The sequence below is a fragment of the Typopeltis vanoorti genome, chromosome 7 (assembly GCF_054136105.1).
Source record: "Typopeltis vanoorti isolate ZY-2024b chromosome 7, IOZ_Tvanoo_1.0, whole genome shotgun sequence".
NCBI lineage: Eukaryota > Metazoa > Arthropoda > Arachnida > Uropygi > Thelyphonidae > Typopeltis > Typopeltis vanoorti.
The window spans coordinates 4,365,840-4,389,094 of NC_143555.1; the positions used below are offsets into that span (position 1 = coordinate 4,365,840).

Below are 23,255 nucleotides of genomic sequence, written 5' to 3' on the forward strand. Positions count from 1 at the left end.
CACAACGATTAAATTAGATTAAATCAGTATGGTGGGAAGGGAAATGACTGGCAGATAGCATTAGGTTAGTAAATTCATTTACCAACCTAATGCTATCTGCCAGCCATTAAATCAGTCTTTGAGTTAGTTAAGTTACTTTTCTACAGAAGTAAAAAAGTGACCCCATGCATAAATGCAACAAAATTGATGTATAGATGAAAATTATAAATATGAGAGCTGATGAAGTAATTGTAGAAGATGTATCCTAAGGACTCATGTTTCCTTATCATCAGTTTCCTGATATACACTCTGTTGACAAAAGTATTTGGACACCTTACGTGCCATGCAAATTTCAGATCCTACCACATGCAAATATTCAGGGAGGTGTCTGTGTAATAAATAAAAGTGGGATATACTGCTTGTTTTGCACTGTACTTGATGTCAAGACTGAACATTCAGCTGAATTGACAGACTTCCACCATGGGATGTTAGTTGGGTGTCACATCAGTGGTCTCTCTGTCCATGACATTGCTACCCATCTCAGTATATACTGAAATCCACTGTTTCTTATATCATTCTTAGATGGAAAGTTGATGGTGCTACCACAGCAGGAAAATGCCATGGGAGGCCACTGACATTCACTATGAGTTTTTGCATTGGGATATTGGTGATTTGAATGCTGATAGTAAAGTGCAGCACTGTACTTGATGATGTGTACTTGCTGCTTCTCGGAATGTTTGAGCATCCCACATCATCAGCAATGGACCCCACAGTCAACCTGAGAAATGCTGCAGGGACATCTATCAGCACTAAAACTGTCCACAGAGAGTTGCATTTACCTTGGCAGAGCTGCTGCTGCTGCAAACAAACCACACTTACCCCCCCCCCCCCCATCAATGCCAAATGACGTTTGGGCTGTGTCTTTTACACCATTCTTGACTGTAGATGATTAAAAATAGGGTTCTGTGGAGCAATGAATCACTCTTGCAAAGTGTGATTCATTTTGTTTCACTCTGATGGTTGTGTTTGGATCTGGAGATTACCTGGAGAATGGTTCTGGCAGGACTGCATCATTCCAATTGTCAAGTTTGGTTGAGGCTTGCTAATGGTATTGGGGGGGGGGTCAGTTGGATGGGGTTTGGTCCATTGGTGGATGCACCCAAAACCATGACATCTGATGGCTACCTGGACATCCTGGACAACTTCATGCTTCAAATGGTATGGGATTCCTTTGGCAGTGACCCATGCATGTTTCAGTACGACAATGCTCCATGCCATACTGCACTCTGTGTCCGAGACTGGTTTCCACAAAACAACGTTGAAGTGTTGGACTGGCTGGCTCAGAATCCAGACCTCAACCTATTGAACATGTTTGGGAAGAATTAGAATGCCAAATTTGCTCTAGAGCATAGCAGCCATCATCAGCAATGTGGGTAGCTTTGTACAAGGATTTGGAAGAATATTCTTGTTGCAACATATCAGAAATTGTTTGAAAGCATGCTCTGAAGGATAGTTGCTGTCATTCAGGCCAAAGGTGGTCTCACTTGGTACTAGAAATGTAATTAAAATGCTTTTTTTACCACGACTAGGTGTCCAAATACTTTTGTCAACATAGTGTATATCCTCAAAGGGTATATAGGCTACTGATCTCTTATTAATAATTTCCCTCCAAATTAGTCTATTACTTGTCAGAACTCAAATATTGTCATATTTAAAAATTTAGTCTTCTAAGGCACTTTTGACTGAATCAATCTGCCTAGATCTTCGTCTTCTTCTGGATCTTTTTCTTCCATTTTAGCATTACACACCTGTTTTGCTAACCCAAAAAACTCTTCCTCAATAGCTGAAATATTTTACTTGTTCTATTGGTTCTCCATTCAGAATGCAGTTGAAGTTTTGTAGGTTATTCCTTATTTTCGTAGCTCTGGTCTTTTTATTGATAATTTTCATGCCAGATTTATTAAAGCTGTATTTAATTCAGTTAGAGAAAAGTTGGGAACTTGCACTAGATGCATTCAGGAGTACATCACCTAGATGAAACATAGAGCTAAATTTGATATCTCTGATTCTAATATCAGGTTGCTGCCACTTTCTTTCATAATATGATCCACATAGATGATGAATAAAAATGAAGATAGTTGCATCCTTGTCTTACTCTTGATTTTACATTAGACCATCTTTCCATATTTCCTTCTGTTCTGACTGCTGATTTACTATTCACGCATGGACTATTTATTGTTCTGTATAATGTTCCATTTACTGCATATAATTGTAGTATTTTGAAAGCTTTTTTCTCTGTGCACCTTTTTTGTATGCCTTTTCCTGATCTGCAAAACTTATGTACAGATCCTTGTTATATTATTATTAGTCAAGGATTCATTGAGGAGACCATAACTGATCAAAACACTATAACACATGTAACCAAGGAGTTAAAGGAAATATCACTGCCAATCACATATTTTGAGAATAATATCTTGAAAAATGAAGTAAGAAAGGCAATAATGAAATTTAAAAAAAAAAACAGAAGTCCTGGAAATGTCGGCATAATGGGAGAAATTATTAAAAATGAAGGCAATACCCTTGTACAAGTAATATAGAAAATCTGCAATGAAGTATGAAAGATTGGATGCACCCCAGAAGAATGGAAAAAATTCAATGCTGATAGTCTTACATAAAAAAGGATATGCTTTGGAATGCAACAATTACATAACCATTGTGCTGATAAGCCACTTGTGTGAGGATTATACTAACTGAAAGACTAAAACACCAGATTGAAAAACATCTGGCAGATGAACAAGCAGGGTTCCAAAAAGATAGGCATACCATACAATAGATATTAGCCCTTCGAATCATTGCAGAAAAGACACGAAGAAAGAATAGAAAAGTATTTACATGCTTTGTGGACTTTCAAAAAGCATTCGACAGCATTGAAATAAAACATCATCTGGGCTATACTGGAATCATACGGTATTGATGCCAGGCTAATTCGCCTATTAAAAGAAATCGACATGAATTCACAGGTGGCTGTCAAGAAAGGAGGCAGATGTGGAGCCTGGCATCATTAATAGAGGCACAAGACAGGGAGATCCAATATCACTAAGTATCTTCATTTCATACCTAGAGAGATTGATGGACAGAATCAGAAATGAGGACACAGGCATCTCCATTGGTGGAATAAGACTCAACCATCTTTGCTTTTGCAGATGACATTGTTTTACTTAAAGAAGACAAAATGAAACTTGAGCAAATGATACATAATCTAAATAGAAAAGGGAAAAGATACGGATCAAGGATGAATATAGAAAAGACAAAAACAATGGTTTTTGGTGAAAGAGAGATTAGAAAAAAGATTATTGTAGATGGAAAGGAACTTGAGAATGTGGAACATTTTATCTATCTTGGAAGTTGTATAACACATGATATAAACTGTAAAAAAAGAAATTAACATTAGGACTACAAAGGCTTTAATAGCACTAAAATCCATTGACAAAATTTGGAAGAATAGAAATATCAGCTTAAAAACCAAACTAAGCGTTCTTGAGACCTACATCTTTAGCGGTATGTTATATGGTTGCGAAACTTGGATAATGACAAAGGAATTGGAGAGAAGAATGCTGGCTTTTGAAAGAAAGTGTTATTGTAAAAATTCAACAAATTGTGGATAGACTCACAAGATAAGAAATGAAGAAGTGTACAGAAGGATACAACTAAAAGAGACTGTTTCAAAAAGTCCTATAAAGAAAATTAAAACTCTTTGAACATATTTGTCCAAAGAATGTCAAGTGACAGAAAGTTAGTCATTGGTGTTTGGCCTAATGAGTGGAACAAATGTCAGAGGTCGTTCTCATCGTTAGTGGGCCGACAATATTAAAGACTGATGTGGGAGAACTCTTCAAGAATTAAGTCATGCTACAATGAACAGACATCACTGGGACAATATAGTCAACATGGCATCAGACATCTATGGGCGCTGTTCCCATGGTTCGTGATGATAAGTCATTTACACCAAAACAGGTAAACTGTTCCGCTCACATATGGTTCTGTGAGGAAAAAAAACTTAGCTCTCACCCCTTTCTTAATTATACATAAACTTAACTTCCAGGGATGTCCCCTTATCCTCACTCCACCTTTCATATGATAAAAAATTTTATCAACTGATATTATATAACGCTCTCTCAAAAGTTTATACGCTTATTATATCACTCCTCTTTCTCCTATCTACCAGTTTCTGCAGCCCGCATACTCTTAATCTGTCCTCATAATCTAGATTTCATAATTCCCGATATCATCATTGTAACTCTTCTTTGCACCCTTTTTGCTGCTTCTTTATCCCCTCCTAACCCAGGAAATCAAATCTGCACATAGTAGTCCAGGTGCAGTCATATCATGACCTTGTAATGAGGCTAAATGGCTTCCTGTTTTTACATGTCAATGTTTATTTTGGCATTACAATTATCCTCTGGGTTGTATTTTAAACTTTTGCTATGTGACCTTTGAACTTCAAATTCCTGTCCACCATAACTCCAAGATCTCTAGCCTCATCAGTACTTTGAGAAGAATATAATATGCTGTTGGATATCTCATCACATCAGAGTGCTTGACTTTACAATATTTCCAGAATTTCTCTGTTTGTCATAAATGGAAAATATGATCTTGACAACCTCTATTTGGCCTGAACTGAGCTTGTTCTCCAAGTTTTTCTTCTACAATTTTTTCTTAGCTGCTTCTCCAGTGTGCTTACCTGGGATACTTAGTAGTGTCCTCTGTAATTCTCACATTCAGTTTTATTCCTCTTTTTATAAATGGAAACTTATGAGAATTCTACTCCAATTATTAGGAATCGACCTTCTGACCAGGCCCTCTGAATTATGTAGTGCAACCACTGCAAAACTTTTCTACCTTGATATTTAAACATTTCTGGTCAAATATGTTGGAGGAAATAAGTACATTAGATATATCGATATCCGACTTTGTTGCTCCAGGAACGGAGAATGAATGTAGGAAGACGAGTAGTATGATAGGAGAGAATGAGAAAATAATGGTTGATAGTGTGGAAGGTGTGAGTGACTGTGGAAGTTTAGGAGATGGTTTTGTTTGGGAGAGTGAAATTAAATTAAGAGTGACTGACCTGCAGAGGGAGATAGATGAGTTGAAAGAGGAGGTGGAATGTCTAGTGAATGAGAGCAGAAGTATGAAAGATAAGATTAGGAGAATGGAAGAGATGAATGCAAGGCGAATCAGAGTAGGAGAGAGAGAGAATTTAAGGAGTATGAGTGAGAGGTATGGGGGTGCTAGAAGAGGAGAGATTGGAAACAGTAGAAGAGAGGGAGTGAGAGAGAGGTATGGGAATGCTAGCAGACGAGAGGATGGAAACAGTAGGAGAGACGGAATGAGAGAGAGATATGGAAGTGCTAGAAGAGGAGAGAATGGAAACGGTAGGAGAGATGGAATGAGAGAGAGGTATGGGAATGCTAGAAGACGAGCGGATGGAAACAGTAGTAGGAGAGACAGAATGAGAGAGGGATATGGAAGTGCTAGAAGTGGAGAAAATGGAAACAGTAGGAGAGAGGGAATGAGAGAGATGTATGGGAGTGCTAGAAGAGGAGAGAATGGAAACAGTAGAAGAGAGAGGTATGGGAATGAAAGAAGAGGAGAGAATGGAAACAATAGAAGCGATGGAATGGTAAGAGGTATAATGTATGGTGACTCAATGATCCGTGGTGTTCAGGATAGGATGCGTGAGGAGTGTTTGCCAGGAGGAACAATAGAAAGGGTGGCTATGGCAATTAAGAGATGTGAAAGGGTTGATGAGATGATTGTGATGGTAGGAACGAATGACTTGAGTGGTAATGTAAGTCGGGCAGCGAGAGATATGAGATTTTTGCTTGAGACTGTACGGAAGAAGACAGAGAGAGGAAAAATAGTGTGCGTGTTGCCTAGGTATGATAATGATGAGCTGAGCAGAAGAGCGGTGATATTGAATGGCATAATAGCGAGAATGTGTGACAAGAGAGGACTGGTATATGTGGATGCTTGGAGTGCGTTTGAGGAAAGAGAGGAGTTGTTTGCGAGAGACCGTTTACATTTGAATGAGGAAGGACGTAGGCATCTGGAGAGATTGCTGTTCTGAACGAGTCAGTGTGTCCCAGGGAGGATGATAGCAGGGGTGGCCTCTTGTGGGAATGGATACTTGGGAGAAGGGAGACAATGTCAGGTAAGACTGAGCCCAGTGGAGTCTAGAAGGGATAATGCTGGGTATAGAAACAATGGCATTTATATGCTGTATACTAACGCCAGGAGTATCCGGAATAAGGGAGAGGAATTGGTGGCGCAGATAGCATCAGCCTGGCCAAAAATTATTGCGATCACTGAGACGGAAGACAGAAGGGGATATAAAAACAGGATTAGAAGTCGCTGGGTATAGCATTTTTTGCCAGGATAGGAGGGGAAAGCGTGGTGGTGGGGTGCTGCTTATGATAAGTGATGACCTATGTCCTCTAAGAGTGGAGAATTTGGAAGGTAGTGAGACAAATGATTTTGAGAGCGTATGGTGTGAGGTAGAGGTAGGCAAGACAGGATATTTAGTGGGGTGTTGCTACAGACCCAGGAGCACAGAGGATGGGGACCAGGAGATGTTTAGACAGCTAAGTTTGGCAAGTGCAAGAAGAATGATTGTTATGGGAGATTTTAACTTCAGTAGTATAAATTGGAGAGAGGAAGATGCATGTAACAATAGGGGAATGGAATTTCTAGAATTCTTGAGGGACAAATGTCTTAGGCAACATGTAACAGAGGGAACAAGAGGTTCAAAAATTTTGGATTTGGTTATAGCATCAGAAGAGTTGATAATAACTGAGTTAACGTCTCTCCCACCAGTTGGAGAGAGTGACCATATGGTTTTTACTTGGAAAATGAATAGACATGCAGGAGTATCAAAGAGACGGGAACTTATGTGGAATTATAAGGCAGGTGATTATAATAGTCTTAGACGTCAACTTCGGGAAGTTTCATGGAGGGAGGAATTGGAAGGCCGGGATATCACCAGTGCGTGGGAAATTGTGAAAGAATATTTGTTATCAGCAATGGTAAGTTGTATACCACGAGTGAAGAAGAGGGCGCAATTTGGAGTAACGTGGATGACAAACAATATTAAACAGGAATTGCATGCGAAAAAGAGGCTATGGAAGAGATATAAGGAGACAGGTGAAGAGATGCATGAGGAATATAAGACACAGGCCAGAAGAGTGACTCGTGTGGTAAGGAAAGCGAAACTGGAATATGAGAGGAGATTGGCCCTAAGATCCAAAGAAAATCCTAGGGAATTTTTTAGCTATGTGGCCAGTAGGAGGAGAAATGACTGTGGAAGAATGATATTGTGGGATAAAAATGGGAATAGAGTGACTGATGCAGAGGACATAGTGGAATTGTTCAATGAACACTTTATTGGAGTATTTCATCCTAGAGGAGTCAGTTTTAATGCTAGAGGGATAGGACTGGTACGAGGTCTGGAGGTACAGGAGGAGAGTGTGTTTCAGATACTGAGTACTCTGGATGTCAGTAAAGCTGTGGGACTGGATGGTATTTCGCCACGAGTTTTGAGAGAATGTGCTAGGGAATTGACAATACCTTTAACGTGGCTTTTCAATGAAAGTCTGGCTTTGGCAAAGGTGCCCAGGGAATGGAAGGAAGGTAAGATAGTGCCATTGCATAAGGGTGGTAACAGACTGGAAGTGTCTAATTATAGGCCAGTCTGTGTGTCATCAGTAGTTGTTAAGATCTTGGAGAAAGTAGTGAGGGACCGTGTACAGCATTGGGCAGATGAGGGTAATGTTATCTGTGAGAATCAACATGGATTTTTGAAAGGACGCTCTTGTTTTAGCAATATGCTAGCCTTTTATAATAAAGTTACAAGAGCATTAGATGAGGGAAAGGCATATACTGCAATTTTCTTAGACTTGGCGAAGGCATTTGACAGGGTGAAACATGATAAGCTGATATTTAAGTTGCAGCACATGGGTCTGGATGTCAGATTGGTCAACTGGATTCAGGATTGGCTGTCTGATAGGTATCAGAGAGTTGTGTATGGTGGAGCAGTTTCCAGGAGGCAGAGGGTTACAAGTGGGGTCCCACAGGGCTCAGTACTAGGACCTATATTGTTTAACCTTTATATCAATGACATAGCCAGTGGATTGCAGGGGGATATTCAGTTGTTTGCGGATGATGCGAAGCTTGGAAGGATTATTAGTAATAGTGCAGATGTGGTAGCCCTGCAAGAGGATTTAAATAAGCTAGATAGATGGGCAAATGAATGGGGGTGTCAGTTTAATGCAGCAAAATGTAAGGTCTTGAGGTTTGGGAAACATCGATGGGATGCTGCATACTCTATGGGAGGAGTTATACTGGAGGAAGTAGGGGAGACAAGAGATCTGGGGTTGATGATTGATAGAAACCTGAAGTTTAGGGGACATATTGCAAAGGTGGTGAAGGTAACACAGAGGATTGCTGCTATTATGAGAAGGACACTGACCTGCAGAGATAAGAGAGTTATCATTTCGTTGTATAAGTCTCTGATCAGACCACACTTGGACTATTGTTCTCAGATTTGGTCCCCAGGATTTGAAGGGGATAAATTAACTGTGGAAAGGATACAAAGACGGATGACAAAGATGGTTTCAGGACTGTACAAGGATAGTTATGAGGATCGGCTGAGAGAATGTGGACTGCAGAGTTTGGTGGATAGAAGGAGGAGAGGTGATATGATTGAGACTTTTAAACTGTTGAGAGGTGGTTACAGGGTTGACACTGGGGAGTTCTTTCGCTTGGTTGATCAGCGGGAAGGAGTGATGACAAGAGGCCATCTCTGGAAGTTACGAAAGGAAACTGTGAGCAAGAGGGTAAGGAGTGGTTTCTTTGTGTGGAGGGTGGTTGAGCCGTGGAATGCATTGCCTGATGGAGTGGTGGGAGCGAGAACGGTCAGTGGGTTTAAGGAGTGGTATGATAAACTTTGTGTTTCTCAGGGGGGGACCTCCCCTCGATGAGTCTTGACAGACTTTATGTCTTAGAAAGGACCTCCCTCGATGAGTCTTTTGACTCCTTGGAGGCCTGAATAATAATAATAATAATAATAATAATATATCTACTCCAGCTGCCTTTCCATATTTCAAGTTTTTGATGGCCTTTTCTACCAAAGTATTGATATCTACTCCTGTTTGCATTCCTCTTGAAAATTTTCTGCTATTGTTCTGTCACTGCTTGTTTTGTTTTAACGGTCTTTCAAAGGAATTAATTCAGACCTCCAGGATATCCTTATCTTCAGTTTTCAAGTCACCTTTAATTCCTTTTACAGTACTTTTTCTTCTATTTTTTAAAGTCCAAAGAGAAACAGATGACACTTTAAACTTATCAACAAATTTATGAAGAGAAGAAAGAAGCCACTGTGCAGTCGTCTCTTGATAATTTCATAAGGAAGGTTGAACAGCCAAAATGTATAAAATGTATAAACATTTTATTTTATTTTTTCTATTTTTTCATATTATTTCTAGTGTATTATGTTACTTTCTATTTTAATAAGTACATATTAAAATTTAATTTGTGCATCTTGAGAATGAAACTAAGAGATGTACCCTTTAAAACATGTAACATACTACTGTGTATACTGTAAACACATAAGCACTATGATGTGATTATCAGGTGGGACGGGTTAGATTTGTGTTTTGTAATGTTTGTGAAATGTAACTTGTACATAAGTTGAAGTCTATATGTGTATATTTCTGGTACAAAGAGAGGGAAGGGAAAATGAACTAAAATATGGGGTTAAGCAGTTATTTTAGAAGTAAAAACATGTTTCAGTATTGTTGTATAACTTACTTTCAAGTTGGAAAATCAGTTATTACAAGAAATGAATACACATCAATAACCTTATAATAGTTGCTCAGAATTTCTACCCTTTACTCGGATACACATTTCTGCTCATTGTAATAATGCTTGCATTGTTTTTCCCTATCGTTGGTTTTTTTTTTTTATTTAGTAAATGTAATTTGCATCCAAACTCTGATCCATACATCCCTATCATTCTCCTTTTGATGCACATGACATTTTAATTTGATCTTAAATGCAGTTGTGTGAAGAGTTAGGTCAGGAGAGATTTACAAATAACAACTTCACAACTTCAAAGATTTACAAATCTCTGAGTTGTGAAGGTTGGGTTAGTGAAATGCACATAATCAGAAAAACTGATGGTAAAAATATGGAGGAGCTCAATCATGTACTGATGACATTATGCCACACTCCTCTTTCTGATATGCTATAATAGGTGCTAACCCTTGCACTTCACAAATCACCAAACTTTCAGAATATCAGCTTTTACAAATTCCTGTCTTCAAACCTTTCTTCAGTGTTGTTCTGATAGTTTTGTTTTCATTGTTCTTAAAACTCTATCCTGCTCTTATTTCTCAGATTGTTTCTTCTGCTTTTGCTTACAGTTAAATCTCTGGATAGGAGCAAGTTAGATTAGAGTAAGTTGTAGAAAGTTTTTTTTTTCACAAAGTTTGCACATGGCGTTTCTTCACGAGTAGGCTACTTGTGTGTAGTATTATTTTTTGATATGAATGAAGTTTATATACACGACACTCCTGTCACTCCCTCTTGTTGCATCTGATCTTGAAACAAAAAACTCTGCTGCGATATGTTTTGTTTTTAGCAGATGCTGTGAGAGAGGAAAAGAGAGAGTCAAAAGATTATAACTGAGGTCTTATTTCTACATTATTTTTGAAGTGTAAGAAGAGAGCTTCAGAAGCTGATAACATTATACTAATATATATTTGCAATGCTTTATTTTTCAGCATAGAGCATTTTATAATCATAGACATTGGCATGCCCCTGAAGGTGATAACGAAGAAGAATCACAGGCACATGTAAGTTTTGATCTTATTTATTTGATGTTATTTTTATCAGCTTGAGATTTCTTTCTCTTTATTTTATATTTTGAAAATAACTGATAAAATGTACATTGACATATGATTTTATTATATATATATATATATATATATATATATATATATGACAGGATGATCATTGACTTGGTTAACATACATAGTTTTATGAAGAATTAAATGACTAGAACCGAGATTTAAGTAAAAAGGTTTTAATATAAACACACTACTAGTTTCGGCCTGTAACAGCCTTCTTCAGGTGACATTATAAAAGAAAAAACACTAAACATTGAGGGATAAAAGACTATGAACAACACAGACAGTCTTTATACATAATTAGCATGAAAACGTTGTAGTTGTATTTGAAGCTGTTCTTTAGAAAGAACAGCTTCAAATACAACTACAACGTTCTTTAGAAAGAACAGCTTCAAATACAACTACGACGTTTCATGCTAATTATTCTAAAGAACGTTGTAGTTGTATTTGAAGCTGTTCTTTCTAAAGAACGTTGTAGTTGTATTTGAAGCTGTTCTTTCTAAAGAACAGCTTCAAATACAACTACAACGTTTTCATGCTAATTATGTATAAAGACTGTCTGTGTTCATAGTCTTTTAACCCTCAATGTTTAGTGTTTTTTCTTTTATAATGTCACCTGAAGAAGGCTGTTACAGGCTGAAACTAGTAGTGTTTATATTAAAACCTTTTTACTTAAATCTCGGTTCTAGTCATTTAATTCTTCATAAAACTATATATATATATACTTATATACATACACAGTGGTGGGATTCAGCCGTTTTGCACTGGTTTGGCAGAACTGATACCTAATTTTTTGTTGAATTCGACGAACCGGTTGTTAAAATGGCACTTGTAATCAGGGTTCTCTTTAAGGTGGGCACCTTGGCAGCCGCCCAATGTGGAAATCACAAATTTACATTCCTTACTCTATTTTAACGTTCATCTGCATAACAGCGTATTCTAAGTGCCTGTAGTAATTCCGTCCATAGATGAAAAAAATTAGACGGAACTATGCTTGTAATATTTATTTATTCATTTCATAAAACTCGTTATACCTTTGATATGAAATACTACATTTTTATTCCCTCGCTTTTGTTACTTCAGTAAACAAACATATAACGTAAAGAGAAAAAGTGCCAAACAACCAGGGGGTGACGCGCTGTCATTTGTTTCAGCTTTGTGTTATGCCCAAAATTACCACGCAATATGAGTGCGCTGGTGTTCCCTGATCGGTAAAATCAATAGGAAGCTATTGAAAGTTTATTTTTCACTTGGTTAGAGTATAATAAATTTAGTTTAATCCTTTATCCAAGTGTGAGCAAACAAAGTTTGTGCCTGAAAGTATCTTCAGGACTGGGGTAAGGTGGTACAACACCAGGGAAACTCGTTGCAAAGGTGGAGCAAGACACCAACACTCCTGTCTCAGTATCTCCTATAATGCAAAACACATCTCCTCATTGCAAAGGTGGAGACACCCCACCTTTGCAACGAGTTGCCCTGGTGTTGTACCACCTTACCCCAGTCCTGAAGATACTTTCAGGCACAAACTTTGTTTGCTCACACTTGGATAAAGGATTAAACTAAATTTATTATACAATAGGAAGCTAGGACACAATGAACCAATAGAAATATAGATTTCAAGGGTTATCTTATCACCCATTTCGGAAGCCGTGGAAAAACTTGTGATAAAAACGCAGTTTTTATCACAACTTTCCTGTGACAAACAGGTTTGTCGTACACATTATTCTATCGTATTTAATGCTGGACAGTGTAACAATATAACAATTTTAAAGAAAAATATGACGGACTAGTAATTTGTAGCAAAAAGTTAGGTTGCGAGTATTGTGCAAAATATGACTTAGGAAATGTTTTCAGATTGAGGCATCAGGGAAAAATAAAGAGATACAACAAGCTTCTCTAAGGGAAAAAAAAATGAAAGAACATTTTTCATCAAAAGTTCATAACATTTGTAAAGAGAACTTAAAACAATGTGAGTAGGATTCAATAACAAAAGTAATAGATACAATGAATGAAAAATATTTAAGTATTCCTTGTAGAGTATTTAATACAGTTTACAGCCTGACAAAAAGATGTAAACCGTTTTCAGACATAGAAGGTGAGATAGAAGTGTAAATTAGATATGGGAATAGGATTACATTCTCGTAAAACTATTGTGAAAGTAGTTGATTTCATTGCAAAGGAAATTAAAAAAGAAATATTTAATAAAATTATTGAAAATAATCTGAAAATATGTTTGATTATTGACGAAGCTTCAACGATATCCTGCAAACCAGTTATTATACTTTTCTTAAACGTTGAGGATTCAGTTACATCACCAACAATTTTCGTTGAACTAGTTGAATTGGTAAAACAAGATGTAGGGATAATATGTTCTTTAGTTATGGAAAGTTTAATGTTGGGCTTACTAAGAACTACCTAGAAAAAAATTTAATAGGATTTTGCTCCGATGGTGCCAGCGTTATGCTTGGGAGAAAATCTGGAGTGAGCACTAGGATTGCAAAAGAGTCTCCAAACATAATAATATGGCACTGTTTAAACCATCGCCTCCATCTTGTTTTAGATGATTCGATAAAGGAAATAAAGCAAGTAAATCATTTTAAAATATTTATTGATAAGATATATACTTGTAGGCATAGACTTCTGTAGCTAATTGGTTCAAAAGACATTTCGGTGATTACACCACATTTTTTATTATTCAGTTATACAATATACCGAAATAATAGTTCCCGACAAGTTTCGTAAATCGCAGGATTTACATCTTCAGGGGTACATAGTATAACTTAAAGTTTAAACAAGAGAAATTAATAAATACAAATCATTACCGTCTGGCTATTCATAAACTCAAATAACAGAATGCAGATATAAAACGTTATTGACGTTGAACAATTCTAGAGAACGTAGGACAGACAGGACGATCTGGAGAAATATGCATGGCTGAACACCAAAAAGATGTACAATACAAAAGAGAACAAAAAACAGGTCTTGCTTTCCATACCACTTCCACTGGACACGATGTACTCTGGCAAAAAACGACGATGTCATACATAGAAAACAATTGCTACATAAGAAAATTTAAAGAAGCTGCTAATATGCTGAAAAACCCAACCCAATGCAATAAAAATCAAGGTTTAATTCTCCATCAAGTGTGGTCAGCTGTAATAAAAAATCTACCTCAATCTGAGCTCGGACTGTATGAATGAGAACAAGAACACATGACTTCGTCCAGTATTGTTCAACGTCAATAACGTTTTATATCTGCATTCTGTTATTTGAGTTTATGAATAGCCAGACGGTTATGATTTGTATTTATTAATTTCTCTTGTTTAAACTTTAAGTTATACTATTTACCCCTGAAGATGTAAATCCTACGATTTACGAAACTTGTCAGGAACTATTATTTCAGTATATTGTATAACTGAATAATAAAAAATGTGGTGTAATCACCGAAATATGTTTTTTGAAGATATATACTATTTTTCATCAATCCAATAAGAACCAAATTGAACTTTCCAAAATATCCAAACAACTTGGAATTGAAATTATAAAGATTGGTAGAGTTTTGGGACCAAGATGGGCTGCCTGTAGTTTACGGTCAATCCTAGCTGTGTGGCACTCTTATCCCGTGCTGCATCACTATTTTTATTCAAATAAAAAGTACTTAGGTATGGTGGCCCATCCTAAAAATATATATTTTATAACTGATCTTGCTTTTCCTTTACAAGTATTTCCAATGCTTGTAAAGGAAAAGGATCCATATGAAAAAAAAGTTGATGAATTAATTACTTCAGAACCCTTCAAAAATATAAAATTTGTAGAAAATCATCGATTTGTCGGGCTTCCTCGGGAAAGACTTTTAGAAAACATTGTAACAAATATGAAAAAAAGACTAATGGATTGTGAACATTTAAAAGCAAGTTGTAGCCAATTTCAAGATAGGATTAAATTACTATTTCTCAGTTTTTTGGAGCCATATTACGGAATATTGCAGAAGTACTAGTTCCATGGAAAGCAGCTGAAGAACAATTGCTCATATTTGATGACATTTTTAATTACCAAATCGTTATTAATGATTATCGAGATTTCATGGAAAACATTTTAAAAAATTCCCAGAATTATGTAATTCCTGAAAGTGTTAAAAGAGCTAAAAATATCGTCAGAACAATTCTGTAAGTTCATCAGAAGTGGAAAAGGGTTTTTAAAAGATGAACATAATATGTTCAGAGAAGAGAAGTCGCATAACTGTTTCTAATATGTCAAACACAATGATTATTAGTCTAATCGGCCTACCTCTAAAGGAATGGGATCCTACTCATACAGTGAAAAGATGGTTAAGGATAAATCACACAGCCGATGATGCTCGGATAAAAGTGAAGAAAATTGCAAATGAGGACACCAATGAAGAAGCAGTATGGAAATATGTTAAATAACAGTTTTATTGTTTGTTTTTTTTGTAAGGTATTATTTAATATTTTTTCATTACTATTTTAAAACTCTTTCTTATAACATAATCTAGTTTTGTGTACCTCTTTTATTGTTCTTATTTAAGTATTAACTGTATGAAATAATAAACTAACTTTTGGTATATCGTTTTTTTATACTTAAAATGATCATTAGGGCAGCAAACAGGTTGTTAAATTATTTGAATCCCACTACTGTATACATATATATACACACACGCACACACACAGGTAGTTCCAACCTTTATGAATTAATTGGTTCTTGGCAACCGTTTGTAAATCAGGAATTCTTAAAGCAGGAATTTATTTGCCTTAGAAATAATGCTATAAGCGAGAGTTAAGAAGGAATATATAAAATATAAATTGAATATTCTTCTTTTTGGTACCTCATTACCAAAAAGAAGAAGGTCATCATCATCATCAAATTCCTGACATGTACCTTTTAGGGGGTGTACAAGATATGATAGTACTAGATGAAAAATTTATATTATTACTAACTTCCTATCTACAATTTTCCTCCAAATCAGTCTGTTACTTGTCAAGACTCCAACATTATCAGATCTTATATTTCTATCGTCTAAGACACTTTGTACCATATCAATCCACCTATATCTTGGTCTTCCTCTGGGTTGTTTTCCTGCCATCCTGGCAGAAAACAGTTGTTTTGCTAATCTTTCCCTCGCCATTCTGTTTAAGTGACCATACCACCTGAGATTAGCTCTGCTAACGCATTCCTGAATGCTGACAATGTCAAGTTCTTTCCTAATATCCTCTTTTTTAATATGATATTACCATTGATGCCATCTGTTCACGCCTATAATCTTTCTCAGGACTCTCATATCTGTGGTCTCTAGTCTTTGGTCAAGTGTTTTACTTCTGACCCAGCTCTCAGATCCATAAGTTAAAACTGGTTTGACACTATCCTGTATACAGCTAATTTAGTTTTGACTAATTTCTCTCTTATTTCATATTAAATTTATTCAATTGACTTCCTACCATACCAGCTTTGTTAATTCTGTTGTCTATTTCGATATTTAGTTTACCATCTTCACTAAAAATCGTGCCTAAATAGCTGAAATGTTTTATTGTTCCACAGGTTCCCCGTTCAAAACACAGTTGACATTTTCAATGATTCTGCCTATTTTCATTGTCTTTGTCTTTTTATTGCTGACCTTCATACCATATCTATTACAACAGTTATTCAATTTAGTCAGAGAATCTTGCAGACTTGTAGCGGATTTATTTAGAAGTATAACATCGTCCGCATAAAACAAAGAGCTGACATTAACATCACCAATTCTGATATCATGTTTAATACCACTTTCCTTCATAATGTGATCCATATAGATAATGAATAACAGAGGGGATAATGTACATCCTTGCCTCAACACCAGATTTAACATTAAACCATCTTCCAGTACTTCCTTCAAACTGCTGACTTACAACTCAAATAAAGACTACGTATTGCTTGATATAATGCCCCATTGACACCATATAACTGTAGCGTATTGAATAGCTTCTCTCTTGGCACCTTGTCATATGCCTTTTCCAAATCGACAAAACTTAAATAGTGATCTTTGTTATATTCCCATGCTTTCTCGACTATTTGTCGTAAATTGAATATCTGATCCTGACAGCCTCTATTTGGCATGAATCCAACTTGTTCTTCACCAAGCTTTTCTTCCACAATTCTTCTCAACTGTTTCTCAAGTATACTTGCATAGATCTTGCCAGGAACACTCAGTAGGGAAATACCTCTATAATTCACACATTCAGTTTTATTTCCCTTTTTATATATGGGTACTATTAGAGCTCTACTTCAATCGTCGGGAATTTGTCCCTCTGTCCAGGCATTCTGAACTATGCAGTGCAGCCACTGTAAGACTTTTATACCACCATACTTCAGCATTTCTGGTCAAATATCATCTACTCCTGCTGCCTTTCCACATTTCAAGCCTTTGATGGCTTTTTCTACTTCAAGTATGGATATGTATTCCTGACTGCATGCCTGGTCAGTGTTTTTTTATCACTGTGCTGTCATCACTGCTTGTTTCATTTAGCAATTTTTCAAAGTAATTACTCCATACTTCAAGGATATCTTTTTCTCCCATTTTCATCTCACCTTTATTATCTCTAACTCCTTTTACAACACTCTTTCCTCCATTTCTGAGCGTCTTCAACAACCTCCAGAATATCTTACCACCTTCTTGATATTTATTTTCTATGTTCTTTCCAAAGTCCTCCCTGACTTTTGTTTAGCTAGTTTTACACAGTGTTTCACTTTCTTACATTTGTCTGTGTATTCTCTAAAAGCAAAAGCTGACTTATTTGCCAGAAACTTTTGATATGCTTTCTTCTTTTCCTTCACTGCCTCTTTAACTTCCTGTGTCCACTATGGAGTTCTGATTTTTCTATCCTTGCAGACAACCTCACCACATGCCTCTCTGGCTGAATCAATCAGGGTTTTCTTCAAGGCTTGCCACTGAATCTCCAAGGTTTGGTTCCTGTTCTCAAACTCTCATTTTTTCTTCCATAATCTTTGTGTATTTTAGTTCTACAGTTCACATCTGAGAGCTGTTCAACTTTTATTCGCTTTAAAACTTTCTTACATGTCATTCTTTTCAATATGACATTCAATAATATCCTGCTCAAGACTAAATAGTGATCACTTCAAATTTCAAATCCTCTGTATACTCAGGTGTCCTGCACCAGGTAGAAAACATCACTATCAACAATAACATAGTCAATGAGACTTTTCTTATTCCTTGCTTCTTCTCTCCATGTGAATTTGTGCACATTTTTATGTTGGAACATGGTGTTAGTAATAACCAGTCCATGTCCTGAGCAGAAATCCAACAGATATTTGCCATTACTATTAGCTTTGCTCTTTTCTCCAAATTTTCCCAAAATATTTTTTTATGTCTGACAATCATTTCCCACTCTGCTCTTTAGATTCTGAACAAGGACCAACTTTTCCTTTTTCATTGTGTCCGTTGCTTTTTCTAAAGCTTCAAAAAATTCCTCCACTTCTACCTTAGTAGAACCTTCTGTGGGACCATAGGCACAAATAAGTCTCATTGTCCAGTTCTCCATTCTCATATTTGCCCACATTACTCTACTTGAGACTGACTGCCATTCAAGAAGATTAGCCTCGTATTTTGTGTTGAATATTATGGCTACTCCTTCTTTTCCTTGATTGTCCTTGCCTGAATATAGCATTTTGTATTTGTTGCTCAGAAAGATATCACCAGTTTTTGTCTTTTTTGTTTCAGTCACCCCTATTATGTCGATCTGGTACTTATCTAATTCCTCAGCTAGCTCCATTTCTTTGCCATTCAGACTTCTTATGTTGATAGTACCGATCTTTAACTCTGGTGATGTTGAGTTGGGGTGTGTTTTCAGATTTGTTCTAGTAGTAGCTCACTTTTTGCTGTTCGCCCTGGTTCTCTGGCGAAAACAACAGGGACTTTGTTTAACCTGGCGACACCCCAGCGGGCATGAAATTTTGTAATATTGTACCATTATTTTTTATTTTGGTTTAACCAATAAGAATACAATTTGGTCGGCTAAATCCCAAATTGCCAGCCCAACCTTGTTCGTTCAGTATCCAAGTAGATAATCAACAGGGTACACCATGAGAAGGTGAGGATTGGACATTAGGTCGGAAGCCCTGGTTGGTTGTCCGCATTCCTTTAAAGGCTGTCACAACTAAGGAAAAGGCTCAAATGGAACATAAGTAACCTGAAAACAGAGGAAAACCATAGAACCTGTAAACAGCAAACTAATGAAAGCATTAAAACAGGAGAGAGGGAAAAGTAAAACATAGAGGAAAAATGGACTCATTTGAAGAATACAATCATCAAGGCTGCCAACTGCATAGGATTAAGGAAGAAGCAAATAAAAAAGCCATGGATCACCCAGGACATACTAGATCTAATAGATGAAAGAAGAAAATACAAAACCTACCTAAAGGAAGAAAGCAAAGACAAATATAAACATATAAAAAATATGATAAATAGAAAGTGTAAAGAAACAAAACAACAGTGGTATACAGAGAAGTGTAAAGAAATAGAAGATCTAACAAAGACTGTAAGATTCGATAAAACTTATAACCTTATAAAAGAAATAAGCCAGCATAAAAGGACAAGAAGTACAATTATCAAAAATAAACAGGGGAACATACTTATAGATAAGGAAGAAATTTCGGAAAGATGGAAGGAGTACTTAGAAGATCTATATAGTGGACAATATCTAGATGCCAAGGCTATAGAAGATGAAACAAGACTTGATGTGGAAGAAATTGGTCCAACTATATTAAAAGATGAATTTGCACTGAATGAATTGTCAACCAGCAAGGCATTAGGCACTGATAACATCCCTTCAGAATTAATAAAATACTCAGGAAACATAACTAAGTCATACCTTTTCAAGATCATAAAGGATATTTATGAAACGGGGATCATCCCCAAAGATTTTACACAATGCTCTATCATGCCCATTCCTAAAGTAAATAATGCAAACAAGTGTGAAAATCATCGAACAATAAGCTTAATATTACATGCTTTGAAAATACTACTCAAAATTATACAAAAAAGACTAACAAAGAAGGTTGAAGTATATGTTGGCAATGACCAGTTTGGATTCAGGAAACAGCTGGGGACAAGAGAAGCAAACCCAGCTCTAAGAACAGTTATTGAAAGAAGATTGGAGAAGAATCAAAATACTCTGATAGTCTTTCTTGACTTGGAGAAAGCCTTCGATAGTATTGACTGCAATCAAATGTTTCACCTCCTAAAAACAATAAAGGTAAATTGGAGAGATAGAAGGCTCATATTTAATCTTTACAAGCACCAAGAAGCCCTAATAGAAGCAGCCAGCAATACAATAAAAACAGCAATAGCAAAAATAACGTACAGGTGTAAGACAGGGATGCTCTCTTTCACCTATATTGTTTAATCTGTACATCTTAAATGCAATAAATAAACCGAAAAAAACTAATAGAAAAAAGGAATTATGATAAATGAAATTGATATTAACTGGCTACTGTTTGCAGATGATATAGCAGTTATAGCTTATAACGAAAACAAACTGAAAGCCACCCTAACAAAGTTGGAAGAAATCTTCACACAGTACAGCCTAAAAATTAATTATAAGAAAACAAAATTATTAATTACAAGTAAAGCAAATCCAATGGAAATAAACCTGGAAATAAATAATAATCTGATACAACAGGTATCCTCTTTTAAATATCTTGGAAATCTTATCACAGAAGATGGAAGAAACCAATCAGATATTAAAGCACGAATAATCCTTACCAAAAAAAGCATTCTATAACAGAAGAAACATTTTTACCAGTAAAGGACTTTGCATCCAGCTCAATAAAAGGCTAGTGAAAACATAGATATGGAGCATTGCATTATATAGTTGCGAGGCCTGGACTCTAACAAAACAAGACATGAAAAAGTTGGAGGCATTTGAACTTAGTGTTGGAGAAAGATGATGAAAATTAGTTGGACAGAAAGGAAAAGTAATGAAGAAGTTCTAAATATAGTTCATGAAGAGTGGTCATTAATGAAACACATCAATAAAAGAAGAAAAAGCCTAACACTATTTGAGGCATGGGGGACTGATTACAGAAATAATGGAGGGGACTGTAGAAGGAAAGAGGCCACGAGGCAGACCAAGAATTTCATATATAAATAACATAATAATGCTAACTGGCATTAAGAGTTATGAAGAGATAAAAAGAAGGTCACAAGACAGGATGCTGTGAGTGCTGCTATATTTACCAATCTACGGATTAATGCACCAAAGAAGAAGAAGAAATTGAATATTAAATGAGAAGAAAAGACTTCACTGGTCAAAGATTTACACAGTTAAAAAATGGCATAAGAAAAATTTTAAATTAAAAAAGATTCATTTTAAAAAAAAATAGCTCATTTCTATATCACCGGGTGAATTGGCAGCCATTGAGGTAGCAGCAGATATATTAGGAAGCTTCGGTGCATCTTTTTTTCAAAGAAGGCCTCGAGTGTCATCTGCTTCGCTGGCTTTCACTTCTTTTCAATTAAAATAGCTCGATAGCAAGCAGAAGCTTGTAGGAAGTTTATTTTTCACTTGGTTAGACTATAATAAATTTAGTTTAATCCTTTATCCAAGTTTACACCTGAAAGTATCTTCAGGACTGGGGGTAAGGTAGTACAACACCAGACAACTCGTTGCAAAGGTGGAGCAAGCTAACATCACTCCTATCTCATTGGGCCTAGCTCCCACTGAAGAGACCTCAATAAAGGTCGAAACTAGTCTGGGTAGTGGCCCTTCCCTTAATGCATAACATTATACATATCCGTAAGGAGATGTGTTTTGCATTATGGGAGATACTGAGATAGCAGTGATGTTAGCTTGCTCCACCTTTGCGATGAGTTGCCTGGTGTTGTACTACCTTACCCCAGTCCTGAAGATACTTTCAGGTGCAAACTTTGTTTGCTCACACTTGGATAAAGGATTAAACTAAATTTATTATAGCAAGCAGAAGCATTATTCATTTTGTGGAAAAATTTACTAAATCGTTCAAAGTAATAATCTTGTGATTCAAAGATTGCTTGAGCTTTTTCACTAAGTTTAAATGCTTCTATACCTTTTGAAGTGAAAAACCAAGTTGGAGCTTCATATTTGTTATCTTCTTTCTCTTTTTCTTCTTTGTTTCTTTCTTGTTCCTCTAATTCAAGGAAATCATTGGGTGAGAGTTCCATAGTGTGAGATTGAAGAAGCAGCTCATTAACATCACCTTCTGAAACTTCCATTTGCAACTGGTTAGCCATACTTAGATTGCTTGAGTTTCAGAATTCACAATCTTTCTTGGGTCTTCAAAGCCTTTGGAATTATCATTAAACTGAGGACAAAGTTTATGCCATACTCCTTTCATAGTTTTTTTGGAAACCTTATGCCAGGAGCTCTGGGTTACCCTAATTGCATCTAAAATGTTGAATCTCTTCCAAAACTCTTTGATAGAAAAGTCTCCATCTTTATCAGTTATTTCTATTAATATTTCAAAAGTATCTTTGAGATAATGTGCTTTAAACATTGCAGTGAAATTTAGATGTAAAAAGACTATTTTTGCATTAAGGCAAATGCAAGCTACTGATGAGGGATGGCTAGGTGCATTGTCAATTATCAGAACACTTAAAATGGAATTTGTTTTTTTCTCACAAAGTTTCACTTCATGAACAAAGTGATGCCTAAGCCAATCTTCGAATAGGAAACCCGTGAGCTAAGCTTTCTTATTTGCCTTCCATATTACTGGGAGAGTATCTTTAATTGCTTTTAAGCTTCCTGGATTTTCTGATCGATGCCCAAATAAGGGTTTTAACCTGCATTCACCAGCAAAATTTCCTCCTAATAGTAGAGTGATGTGATCTTTTCATGCCTTAAAACCTGGTATTGAGGATTCTTCTTTTGCGATGTAAGTTTTTGCAGGCATCCAATTCCAAAAGAGGCCCATCTTATTGACGTTAAAAATCTGCAATGGCACAATTTAATGCAAAAATTCCGATCCAAAAAATTTGTGAATCAGGAATTCGTGAAGTGAGAACTACCTGTGTGTATATATATATGTGTGTGTGTATATGTATGTTTGTATGTAGGCCTCGACTGACGACGGGGTTCTGTTCCAACGTCTCCGTCGTAAGTCGGGGACTTTTTTAATTCTTGATTTGTTTGATTTCTGTTATATTTTCATAAATTATACATTTTTAACCGTTTTAAGTTCAATAGAAATCTAAACTTGCTTAAACATTTATAAATTATTTATTAGCACATACATAAATGCAAAATTAAGAAAGAAAAATTTAAG

General features: G+C 36.2%; 1 protein-coding gene across 2 annotated transcripts in view; it reads left to right on the forward strand.

Moving 5' to 3' along the window:
* Nucleotides 1–23,255, forward strand: part of LOC150104457 (wings apart-like protein homolog) — a 249,014-nt gene that overhangs the window by 53,043 nt on the left and 172,716 nt on the right. For both annotated transcript variants that reach the window (XM_090395636.1, XM_090395635.1), the window contains one exon: nucleotides 10,821–10,892. In XM_090395636.1, the coding sequence (XP_090251762.1) occupies nucleotides 10,821–10,892 (72 nt within the window). The remainder of the gene's footprint in view (nucleotides 1–10,820; nucleotides 10,893–23,255) is intronic.